General features: G+C 38.2%; 1 protein-coding gene across 3 annotated transcripts in view; it reads right to left on the bottom strand.

Annotated features, from left to right (window-relative positions):
* Positions 1-312: 312 nt before the first annotated feature.
* Positions 313-12,485, bottom strand: part of CENPF (centromere protein F) — a 68,284-nt gene continuing 56,111 nt past the window's right edge. For 2 of the 3 annotated variants that reach the window (XM_073338916.1, XM_073338917.1), the window contains exons 14-19: positions 10,382-10,558; positions 7,801-7,962; positions 6,145-6,307; positions 3,934-4,407; positions 2,548-2,741; positions 313-1,901 (exon numbers count right to left, since the gene is read on the bottom strand). In XM_073338916.1, the coding sequence (XP_073195017.1) occupies positions 1,692-1,901; positions 2,548-2,741; positions 3,934-4,407; positions 6,145-6,307; positions 7,801-7,962; positions 10,382-10,558 (1,380 nt within the window). In that variant the 3' untranslated portion in view covers positions 313-1,691. The remainder of the gene's footprint in view (positions 1,902-2,547; positions 2,742-3,933; positions 4,408-6,144; positions 6,308-7,800; positions 7,963-10,381; positions 10,559-12,485) is intronic. The other variant, XM_073338918.1, reaches the window with a different exon arrangement.

Below are 12,485 nucleotides of genomic sequence, written 5' to 3' on the forward strand. Positions count from 1 at the left end.
CCAGCAGCAGACAGAGAGAAGCAGAAAAAGCAACAAGATGGATGGTGTTAAGGCATTTCTTCCCCTTCTCAAGAAAAATTCTTACAGGACTAGTAAATTCTTGTGAAGAGCGTGATGTATAGCTAGCATTAACTACTGCAGCGGTGTACACAACAAGGCAGTCTGGTGTTCCCTTTGAATACTGGCGCTTCAAAAAGTAGCATAGGTTTGGTAAGTACGTTTAGTTCAGTTGGGAGCTATATATGTATACTGTTGGACATGAATGAACTGAGTTGCTAGGTGGACTGTAGCTGTCAAGGCAAATGTTGAGAAATCATATGTGGAGAAAGTGAATAAGGAAGAGTTATTTATTCCTTCACATAACACAAGAACCAGGGGTCACCCAATGAAATTAATAGTGCTGGACAGCATAGACATCAGTACAAGTGTTGAATGCTCTTGCAGAGCAGGGCATCAACGCAAACTATATCAAAATATTAAAGGAAGCAAATTCTGACGACACTACAGATATAACCTTATTTGATACTCCCCTTCACATCCCAGTTAAGAACGGTGTGAAACAAGGCGACATGGTTTCACCAAAACTCTTCACAGCTTGCCTTGAAATGGTAATGAGGCACATGAATTAGAAGGGTGGAATCAACATCAACGGAGAACAGTTTAACCATCTTGGATTCATGGACTATATTGTGTTGATTGCCAAAAATACTATCAAACTACAGAAAATGCTGCGAGAACTCAACACAAAAAACAGCCAAGTTGGACTGAAAATTAACCACTCCAAAACTAAATTTATGCAGTTTGATACCTTGCCAATAGCCCAAATAACAATCAAGGGAGAACAAATAGAAGAAGTAGAGAAATATGTCTATTTGGGCCAAGAAATTAACATGCGCCATGATCAGGATGGTGAACTCTCGCAAAGAAAGAAAGCATGTCGGTGCGCATTCAATTCCATCAAGGATGTCCTCAAGGAAAAATCAACAAGGCAACATGCACCAGCCTCTTCAACTCAACCGTACTGCAATGTTGTACGGCAGCAAAACACAGGCACTGACAGAGGAGCAGCAACTGTCTGTCATGGAGAAGGCGATGGAAAGAAGAATTCTGGGAATTTCAATCCACGTCCGAGTCTCCTTGAAGTGATCAGACAGCAGAGTGGAGTGCAGGATGTTGTTGTTGAGAGCAGGCATAGTAAAATGCGATGGGCTGGGCATATAGTGAGGCTCACTGACAATCGATGGACTGCAGCTGTCGCTAAGTGGTACTCACGGGAACTGAAATGATCACTTGGCCGACCTCCAAAGAGATGGGTAGATCTTATCATGAAAAGACATGGTCACACATACTGCTAATGTAATGTAATGTGTGGTTTGGTATTTAACTGCATTTCTATTAAACTTTATTTCAGACAAGTTTCTATAGAATTATTTACAGAACATTGTAGAATGATCACCTACATTACCAACATATTGAGAAATAAAAATGGATATGTCCATTCTTTCAACATAACACTTACTGATATCTATGTCAGTAAAGCTAACAACAAGTCCTATAAAAATGATTTAGTGTTCAAAGTAGTATACAAATGCTTTTGACAAAAAATAGTGGGCATATAGTTTTCATACCTAGTCATGAAAACTATTTATCTTCCAAAGGTTATTTTGATCTGAAGTGATATAACTGCAGGTTTACTGTACCATACAGTTTTTTTCTTGTTCATTTTGATCAGGCAATGTTTGTGTGCTCAGGGAACATCTGCCTTTGTGTGTGTTAAGATTCTCCCTACAGATCCCAGCAACAGCTTTTGTGGTTTGCTTATTTATGCAAAGAGGAGATCTTGAACTAGATTCCATGGGTTCAATAGCTGTTTCCGCTTGGCACTGTTGAGTATCAGCTACCTGCAACATAAACAAAAAAAAATCTCATGCTTTAGTGGTATGGGAGAACCTTGTTAATTACCAGCAGGAAGTGAGAGACCCATTCCAAGTGACTGAATAGCATGAATTAGCAGACACACTCTAAAAGCAAGAATCTTCAATGTTTATATTTATCACTTTTAAAATACAGCAGTGCTATACTGTGCTAAGGGGAGGAGAGGAAAACTGGGACTGGCTGAGCAGAGAGACTGGGACAAGGAGCCTTAATTCTGGCATATCCGAACTTTTGAGTGCTTTTGCGTGTAATCCATATACGCATGCACACATACCCCCCCTGCTCTAGGCATCCAGGTCTTTCAAGAAATAATCAAATATTTGTGCATTTGAGCATTAAAGTAGGAAGATTTACCTCATTTCCATTTACCAAGTTAATGAGCACTTGGCATGAGATCACAGATTTGATCATACCAACAATTTTAAGTTTACCATTATGCCCAGACCTTTGTTACGCCAAGCTTTATTCATTGTATTTACATTTATGACCTTGTCTTCAGTAGATTCATGGCAGATATACCATGGCATATCTTCAAACTCACCTGGATAAATAAATACATAATGTGGATTTCCCATGCCCTGCATATTTAGATACATTTTTAAGATCAGTTACCTTTTGTGATTTGCTGCCACCAGCTGTCAGTTTAGAGATCTCGGCAAGATTATCTGAACTGCCTTTTTGTAAACTTTGGGCACTTAGTGACAATATTTGGCTTTGGGCAGCAAGATGGGGACTGGTTCTTAGGTTTAGAGTTGTTCTACGCAAAACATAAGGACTGATTTTCTCAACAGGAATATCAGCAAACCCTGAAAAATAAACAGCTTCAATTAACCAGTTGATTAAATTACTTTATTGTTCAAATCAATTTGATCTTCCTCATTTCAAGATGGAGATGACAACAGATAATAATATAAGAAAGTAAAATGGCATTTACTCACTGAATAAAATATAATGGGGGAATTATTAGGACTATTTTGTGTTTCCAGAATTTTATATATGAACTCAGGCAAGCGTGTGGATCTCTCCAACAACTCTACTAAAAAGGCAAAAAGAGTTTTCCCCAAGAAAATGTTCCCTTTTTCCTTTAAAAGGGACACCATTAACTGAAAAATAATTTCCATCTGAAAATGATGTCTTTTCTATTGTTCTAAGTAGAGCTGGCCAGAGGGTGACAATTCTGTTTTGCGACACCTTTCGAGGTTTCAGAATTCATTTTTTTCCTGATTGGAATGAAAACAAAAGCCTTTCAAATGCTTTCACAAAATGAAATTGTATCAAAAACATCAGGTTTTCAATTTGGGGGCCTTCCTCCCTGCAAGAGTTCACTTTGCACCTCAGAAACCTTCCCAGCGAAAACTTTGTCAGAATCAATACATCTCCGTGAAACATTTAGGCTTTGACAATACAGCATATTTCAATGAAAAAACATTTAGTCAAAAATGTTTAATCAAAAATATTCCCCCTTCCTATCAACCAGAAGGAAGGGGTGTTTTATATTGGGAATGACTGGGCCTGGAATCCCTCTCTTTTTGCCAGAGGACTTTTGCAAAGTTTTTGGAGGAGTCCCAAAGTCAACAAAATTTATCTAGACTGATTTTCAAAACTACAACCTGATTTTAGGATTCTGGATTTCAGAATTTTTGGCTGTTTTCCTTTTGTCATCAACTACTACAAAACTGTACAGATGGGCAGACATCACACAGACCAAAAGACAAAACCACTAAAAATTACATACACCTACAACAAAAGATACTGTCCCCTTATAGCCTTAATTGTATAATAGGGCTTTTTTTTAAAACATATGGGACTAAACTCAGCTCTGACAAGTTGAGTTTAATGGAGTTATGCAACCTATACCAGGACTGAATTTGGCCAATGATATCCAAGTTTTTACAATGCTTCCAGGTCACACATATGACAACACGATTATTTAGATAAGCATGCGCACACACACTCCCCACAAATGTGGACAGTTCTCCTCTAAAAAGTAACAATTACCTTTTTTCACCACCTCTGGGAGTCCGTCTGGCTCATACTCAGTATTCTCATGGGTCAGTGAATGTTGGTAGAATGCTCCCTTTTTCATTTTTTTAGATAAGGTCTCTGGTATAGGGGATTTTGGTTCCCCATCATCTTTCTTGGTTTCTTGGCATCTTTGTCTTTTACCTGAAAGCTTAGTAGGGTCTTCATCTGACCTCTTCTCTGTAACTGACTGATTGTTAAGTGTTACTGGATTATCTGAATTTTGTGAAGGAGAATTAACACCATTTGCTGGTTGTTTCAGCTGAGCACTCAGCAGAGAGACCTGCGTTTTTAACATCTCATTTTCTTCCTCTAGTTTATAGTTCTTAATAATCAGAGTGCAGTACTTCTCCAGGTTCTCTTCTGCTTCCTTGGTTTTCTCTTCTACAGATTCTTTTAGTTCTTCCAGCTTCAACCTCATTTCTTCTGCACTGGCAACCTCATCAGCACCTGACCAAAGGAAAGAGTCATTACCTGTACAAATAACTTTAAGGAGACTCTGCATTGTAAACTCATCTTTCCAATGATCTCAATCATTCATTTGTTAATTAAGTACATAAGGTGTGTCCTTGTGCAACCACAATAAACTAAACTATACCAAAAAAAACCAAAACAGACATCATGTAAAGGTTACTTTACAGAAGAGATCTCAGTTGATACCATATTTACTGTAAGGATGCCATGTACCCCAATTCTTTGGAATCTGTTCCTGACACACCATGCATGGGCAACATTAATTCTGGCATTTTCTAACTTTTAAGTGCTTAACATTACCACCTTACCATTATTTTAACAGTTTTTGTTTATATAATTGAATATAGCTTACCTCAGAAATATGGATCCCTTTTTATACCACTAGCGATTCTGCTTATTGGACACTCATGAATATTTGCTAGCCTAACTTACCCTAGATAATGGCAGTCAAGTTGTAGTATTTTACACATTGTGGTGATCACTTTAAATTGTTGTTCTATTTAGCTCTGTACTTAGTCTCTGACAACTCTTGAAATGATTGAAGTTTGTGATCAATAAAACCCCTATGTATGTGTCTTAAAAAACATTATTTGTTCAAATTAATAAACTCCAGCACTTCCTGGTCCCAGAAAGCTGCAGCTAGTACCAGGCTGATGATATTTAGAAAGTGGAGGTACTGTCTGAAGCATAACACTTTAAGAGCTGCTCCTCTCTCACTGTCTACAATCCAGGAGGACACCAAAAGCTGTTGGGAAGGACATATGTATAAACTCTAAAAGATGTAAATTTTTCCGTGGTGGATGCTGAACTATCAGCCATCTATACCCAGAATGTGAATTTTCTTTGTTGTTATGGTCAGCAACGGAAAGAACAGACACACTCCAACATTTTACATTCTGTCAGTAGTAAATGTCTCAAACAAAGCATTTGTAAGAAGTTACACACCACACTCTACTGTTGTTTAAAAAAAATAGGCTCCCTTTCATCCTAAGGTCATTTTCGATTTCAAAACATAGATGTTGGAAATTTATATTCATAACATATAAGAAGACTCTGAAATTTGAGGAGACAGATCTTGGGCCAGATTCTCAGCTGGTGTGAATGGCATAGCTTCAGAAGCTATACTGATTTACACCAGCTGAGGATCTAGCCCCTCATCTGAATCTAATGTAATAATGGATGTTCTGAAAACATGTTTTATAAATGAATGCATTAAGGCTAGAAACAGGATCATGATTAAGGCTGTGTTTTAGCCACGAGTATTTTAAGTAAAACTCACGGACAGGTCACAGGCAATAAACAAAAAGTCACGTCCCCATGACCTGTCTATGACTTTTACTAAAAATACCCATGACTAAATCTCACCTACTGGGAGGGGGGGTGCTCCTGAAGACTGCTGCAGGGGGGGAGGACAGAGCAGGGTGATGCTGCTGTGGGGGGGGGGGGGAGGGGTGTGGCCAGGGGCCCCGCCACCGCTGGTCCCAGACTGGTGCTCCAGGGACCAGCTGCCTGGAGCTGCCAGAGCAGTGGCTGGTGATGTTGGCTCCTGGGCTTCCCCAGCTGTTGGGGTGGTCCTGGGGTCAGCTGCACCAGCGCTGCAAAATTCAGGGAAGTCACGGAAACTGTGACTTTCGTGAATGATTTGCAGCCTTAATTATGATTCACTTATAATGACATTCTAGTATAGCGTTTCCTTATTAAACTACCACATACTTGGCTTTTGTTTCTTTAATAGAGCACCATGTTCAGCAATTTGTTTCTGCAACATTTCTTTTTCCTGCTTTAGCTGTTTACAGGATTTCATCCATATCTCCATTTTACTACAAGCAAATTCATTTCGCTTCTTCAGTTGAACTATACACTTCAGATTGTCCACCTATAAAATAAAAATATTATTTTTAGTTGCTAACAGGAAACTCCATTCTTCTGTCTAAGCATTATATGCTCACTAATGACATCTCATCTGCCAGTAAAAGTTCAGTGCAACTAAAAAAACCAGACAAAAGTTATAATATGAATTTGTACAGTAGGAGTTCACTTAGTAATATACAATTGAATTATAGGTTTCAGAGTAGCAGCCGTGTTAGTCTGTATTCGCAAAAAGAAAAGGAGGACTTGTGGCACCTTAGAGAGTAACAGATTTATCTGAGCATAAGCTTTCGTGAGCTACAGCTCACTTCATCGGATGCATTCAGTGGAAAATACAGCTTATGCTCAAATAAATCTGTTAGTCTCTAAGGTGCCACAAGTACTTCTTTTCTTTTAATTGAATTATAGCAGCTTCTAATTCCAACAGAGAAACATTAAAGCCATGTTTATTGGAAAGCTACGCGTGTAGATTTCCTTGATAGAGAAATAATAATTAAATATAATATTTGAAATAAACAAATGACAAAACCCAGCTGAAAAGCACATGGTCCAGGCAGGTTTGTCCACCCTATGTGCATTGGAATGCCAAAATAAATGAATGGTGGATATCTAGCAGCCTCATAAAATACACCTCAGGATACGTAAATATCAAGCACAGTGCTCCATTAGCTGGGCATGGAGTGAGTACTGTAACTCAGTGCCTGCTTGCCACAATATCAGCTCCACAGTGTGCTACATGAGTGCTTTTTGATGTGTTTATTTCTGAAGTGAGAGCACAGAACTACAGTCCGTCATTCACCACAAATGGAAGTAGAAAAAGACTGCACGCTAGAAAATACAGAGGGAATTGATAAGAAAAATTCAGCTAGATGGACAGGTTTAAAAACTTTACCCCTTCTGATTGGCAGTAAACACCCAACCTATGTGCGTTACAAGTAAAACTTCATACAGTCCTTATCAGTTTTTTTTTTTGCAATGACGTGGAATTGTTCACACTCCTATCTAAATTATTAGCAAAAATAGTGCTGTCATAAGAAGAATCACTAAATAATTTAGATGGAAATTCTGCATACATCAGGACTGATATGCTCGCACAAAGTGAGTGTGACATAATGAAACACTATTTAAAGACAATAGGGGCATGTCTACACTGGAAAGTTTCATAAGGTATTAATTAATGTGTTAATTAACATGATGTTACAACATGCAGTGTCGACACTGCACTGTTATGTTTAATATCACATCAGTCAGTTATGGTTAACCTTAGGGGCAGAGTGAAAAATGTTAAACACGGTGTAATTTTCAAGTACAGACCTTGGCAAATAAGGTATCTTCATTTTAGTTGGTGAAATTAAGGCAGAGTCAAAGCCAGAGGTCAGCTCAGGAGCTCTTTACTTCCAGTTCTGTGCTTATACCATTATACTATGCCTCTTTCTAGATACTACATTGCAATTTAGTTTGAAAGTCAAAAATTAAACAGCTTATAGGGAAAATACATACCTTAATTTTCTTAAGTTCTTCTATTGTCTGGTTAGCATCTTTCAGAGAATTATTTAATTCCTCTTTACTTGACTTCAAGAGCTCCATTTCCAACTTTTGTTCACTCAGACACTGCTCCAATGAATTCAATTTCTCTTGACAGGCCTGAATTTCTACTTCATTCTATAGGCAAATAAATAGATAACAAGTACAATTTTTAAAAGGCCCCCTACAGAATACTACACAGAAAATGTACTTATTGTCTGCAGGAGCTTTGCAGTAAGCTTGCATAATATAAATATTTATTTTGAATTTAAAATGGGAAAGACCAATTTGCTTTATGTGTAAAACTGGAAGAATTCTACAATATTTTAAAAAGAATAGTTTACTAGAATTCTTGTTTAAAAACAAAAACAATGTTTTTAATTCATAGGAATGAAAAGAATAAAAAGACACACAGAATTTCAAATGGGTTATTTATTACAAGAACTAGGGCACTGAGTATCTGAAAAGCTTCCAGGTACACATTTTTGCAGATAAGCAGACAACTCTTTCAAAAGGAGAAAGGAGGACTTTTTAATGACTATTGAGTAAATATATATTCTGAAGTGTTGTTAAGCCTTGTATTTTTCAGTACAATTTGTAAAGTATAACTATTTTGAAAAATCTATAGAACTAAGTTACAGTAACGTTCAGTGTGACTTAAGCTCACAAAAGCCAAACATTACACTTAAAGATGAGAAGAGATCCTTAAACAAATCAAAGCGTTGTACAACACTGGCAGATCTAACAGATCATGCTTTTTCTTGTTTTCATAGGTTCAGACCAATCATTCATATTTTACTAGCTTTTCTGTATGGGATCTATATGGGCTCTCTGTAAGACCAAACAGTTAAAAGTTGTGTTAGCATTCCTACTAAAAGCCTCCAATTCTTGCATTACTAAGCTAAATGTAGAAATACTACTCCTCAAGGTTCTCCCTTCTATTTGCTCTCATTTCTCCAGCTGCCTCTCAAATCTTCTGCTTGGATGCCACACAGGCTCCAGCTCAGTCTCTTCAAATCTGAAGTTCTTGGGTCAGATTCTGCTGCCCTGCACCTTGTGTTGTCATTTACCCCACTGCAAAGTTACTTTACACTGGTGTAGATGACTACCACACAATGCAGCACACAGAGAATCTGGCCCTTTATATATTTGCTATTAATTAATTTTCACCACATTCCACCTCTGTCACCTCTGATACAATGGGACACCTACTTCACAGAGATGTTTTGTGGCTTAAATAATTGTTTGTGAAACAATGAAATCCTAGGATAGAAGGACTAGTATTATTACTATTACTATTATTATTATTACTAGTATTATTATTATATTAGTATTATGACCGCTATCCTGTCACCTTCAACTCTTTCCTTTCCCTCATATTCAGTCTCTTCTCAAATCCTGCCACGTCCTCCTTTTAATCACACTTGACTCTTTCCTCACAATCCCCAATGCTGTAACCTTTGTCTTTACCTAGATTACCATAATATTAGACCCACTCTAACAAGCCCTTCCTCCCTGGAATAGTCCCAGTGAAGATGTGTGAACACAGCACTCAAAGTATTAAGTTTATGACAGACTATACACATTCATTTTTCCCCATAGTAATTATCGGAAGTAAGTGCTTTGAAATACTATAGCAAAGACAACCTCTTTTTAGGGGATATTATATACACATAAGTTGTTTGCTGAATATTCAAATCTTCCTTAAGATCCCCTGTCATAAATACAAAGGGAAGGGTAAACCCCTTTAAAATCCGTCCTGGCCAGAGGAAAAATCCTCTCACCTGTAAAGGGTTAAGAAGCTAAAGGTAACCTCGCTGGCACCTGACCAAAATGACCAATGAGGAGACAAGATATTTTCAAAAGCTGGGAGGAGGGAGAGAAACAAAGGGTCTGTGTCTGTCGGTATGCTGCTTTTGCCGGGGATAGACCAGGAATGGAGTCTTAGAACTTTAGTAAGTAATCTAGCTAGGTATGTGTTAGATTATGATTTCTTTAAATGGCTGAGAAAAGAATTGTGCTGAATAGAATGACTATTTCTGAGTGTGTGTCTTTTTTGTAACTTAAGGTTTTGCCTAGAGGGATTCTCTATGTTTTGAATCTAATTACCCTGTAAGGTATCTACCATCCTGATTTTACAGAGGTGATTCCTTTACTTCTATTTACTTCTATTTCTATTAGAAGTCTTCTTGTAAGAAAACTGAATGCTTTTTCATTGTTCTCAGATCCAAGGGTTTGGGTCTGTGGTCACCTATGCAAATTGGTGAAGATTTTTTCCAAACCTTTCCCAGGAAGTGGGGTGCAAGGGTTGGGAGGATTTTTGGGGGAAAGACGTGTCCAAACTATGTTTCCCAGTAAACCCAGTTAGAGTTTGGTGGTGGCAGTGGATATTCCAAGGACAAAGGATAAAATTAATTTGTACCTTGGGGAAGTTTTAACTTAAGCTGGTAAAAGTAAGCTTAGGAGGTTTTCATGCAGGTCCCCACATCTGTACCCTAGAGTTCAGAGTGGGGGAGGAACCTTGACATCCCCCGTGCCCTTTTCTTGTTTGCTTTACCTTTCTGTTTGCTTCTGCCAGAAAAGCCTGATGATTTTTCTCCACTTGAAGAAGTCTGCTTTGATATTCGGATATTTCTCTTTCGATTTCTCTCTTTTTTTCCTCCAGCTCTTTCTGAACCCCATCCAAACTCTTATTTGGTTCATTTTTTTCTGAAGTAGTTGGATCCAGTTGAATCTACAAACAAAAGTTGCTCAGTCTTTGGTAATTACATTTTTATAGATTGGGAAATAGCTGACATATTAGACAATTTGGCTTTGCATCTGGAAAAATCTTTAAATGTCAAAAACTGACAAGGTAAGAGAAAACTATTTAATGGCTGTATAAGTACAGTACTGTAGTCCCAGACTCAAACTTTTTAAACACAAAACAGTAGCATACAAGATTACAGAGAAGATGGGCCTCTCTGTCATTTACAAAGGCATTTTAGCTCTGGTTTGTACAAGAAGCTTCATCCCACAAATGATGTTAGCATTAAAGCCAAAGCTAACTTCACAACATATACAGCAATTGTTCCTACTGAGAATGTTCTGAGAAGTTCAGGGTCATTAGTCTCACCATGACAAAGATGTTGCAACAATCTGAAGTATTTAAGCTGTCTATTTTTGTGACTATTCTGTGGACATATTAGGATATAGAGAGTTAATTCTGGGTCTGATTCCTAAAAGTCACACTGAAATTCAGGGCAAAACATTTATTGACATCCAGGAACAGGCCCATAGCCATGTAGTTTTGCACACGGTTTCTGCAGCTAACATGCCTATTTAAATTAGAAGCAATGGTTACATAAACAAAAGCAAGGCTGCACTTCATATGATTTGTAAGACATCAAATGTGGAGAATGAAATATGAGCACTTTAGAATAAGAGGCTTAAATATGAACCTAGATTTTATCTACCCTAGAGAGAGCTGTCAAAAAGTTTATTTTTAAAAAATAAGTACTTGAGAAACATTATACTTGTTATCAAATTGATCTCAGATACTCCGCTCATGGAAGACATATAAATGCCTGAAATAGAGAAGAGCCCTTTGTCATAGCAGCCTTTCCAGGCTGACATCCTGAGGCCTCCCATTTCATAGATAGATAGATATCTAGGCCAGAAGGGACCATTATGATCATCTAGTCTGACCTCCTGCACAACGCAGGCCACAGAATTTCACCCACCACTCCTAAAAAAGACCCCACACCTATATCTGTGCTATTGAAGTCCTCAAATTGTAGTTTGAAGACCTCAAGGAGCAGAGAATCCTCCAGCAAGTGACCCGTGCCCCATGCTACAGAGGAAGGCGAAAAACCTCCAGGGCCTTCCAATCTGCCCTGGAGGAAAATTCCTTCCCGACCCCAAATATGGCGATCAGCTAAACCCTGAGCATATGGGCAAGATTCATCAGCCAGATACTACAGAAAATTCTTTCCCGGGTAACTTGGATCTTACCCCATCTAAAAACCCATCACAGGCCATTGGGCCTATTTACCATGAATATTTAATTACCAAAACCATGTTATCCCATCATACCATCTCCTCCATAAACTTATCGAGTTTAATCTTAAAGCAAGATAGATCTTTTGCCCCCACTACTTCCCTCGGAAGGCTATTCCAAAACTTCACTCCTCTGATGGTTAGAAACCTTCGTCTAATTTCTAATCTAAATTTCCTAGTGGCCAGTTTATATCCATTTGTTCTTGTGTCCACATCGGTACTGAGTTTAAATAATTCCTCTCCCTCTCTGGTATTTATCCCTCTGATATATTTATAGAGAGCAATCATATCTCCCCTCAACCTTCTTTTAGTTAGGCTAAACAAGCCAAGCTCCCTGAGTCTCCTTTCATAAGACAAGTTTTCCATTCCTCGGATCATCCTAGTAGCCCTTCTCTGTACCTGTTCCAGTTTGAATTCATCCTTCTTACACATGGGAAACCAGAACTGCACACAGTATTCCAGGTGAGGTCTCACCAGTGCCTTATATAACGGTACTAAAACCTCCTTATCCCTACTGGAAATACCTCTCCTGATACATCCCAAGACGACATTAGCTTTTTTCACAGCCATATCACATTGGCAGCTCATAGTCATCCTATGATCAACCAATACTCCAAGGTCCT

Source organism: Lepidochelys kempii, chromosome 3, assembly GCF_965140265.1.
Source record: "Lepidochelys kempii isolate rLepKem1 chromosome 3, rLepKem1.hap2, whole genome shotgun sequence".
NCBI lineage: Eukaryota > Metazoa > Chordata > Testudines > Cheloniidae > Lepidochelys > Lepidochelys kempii.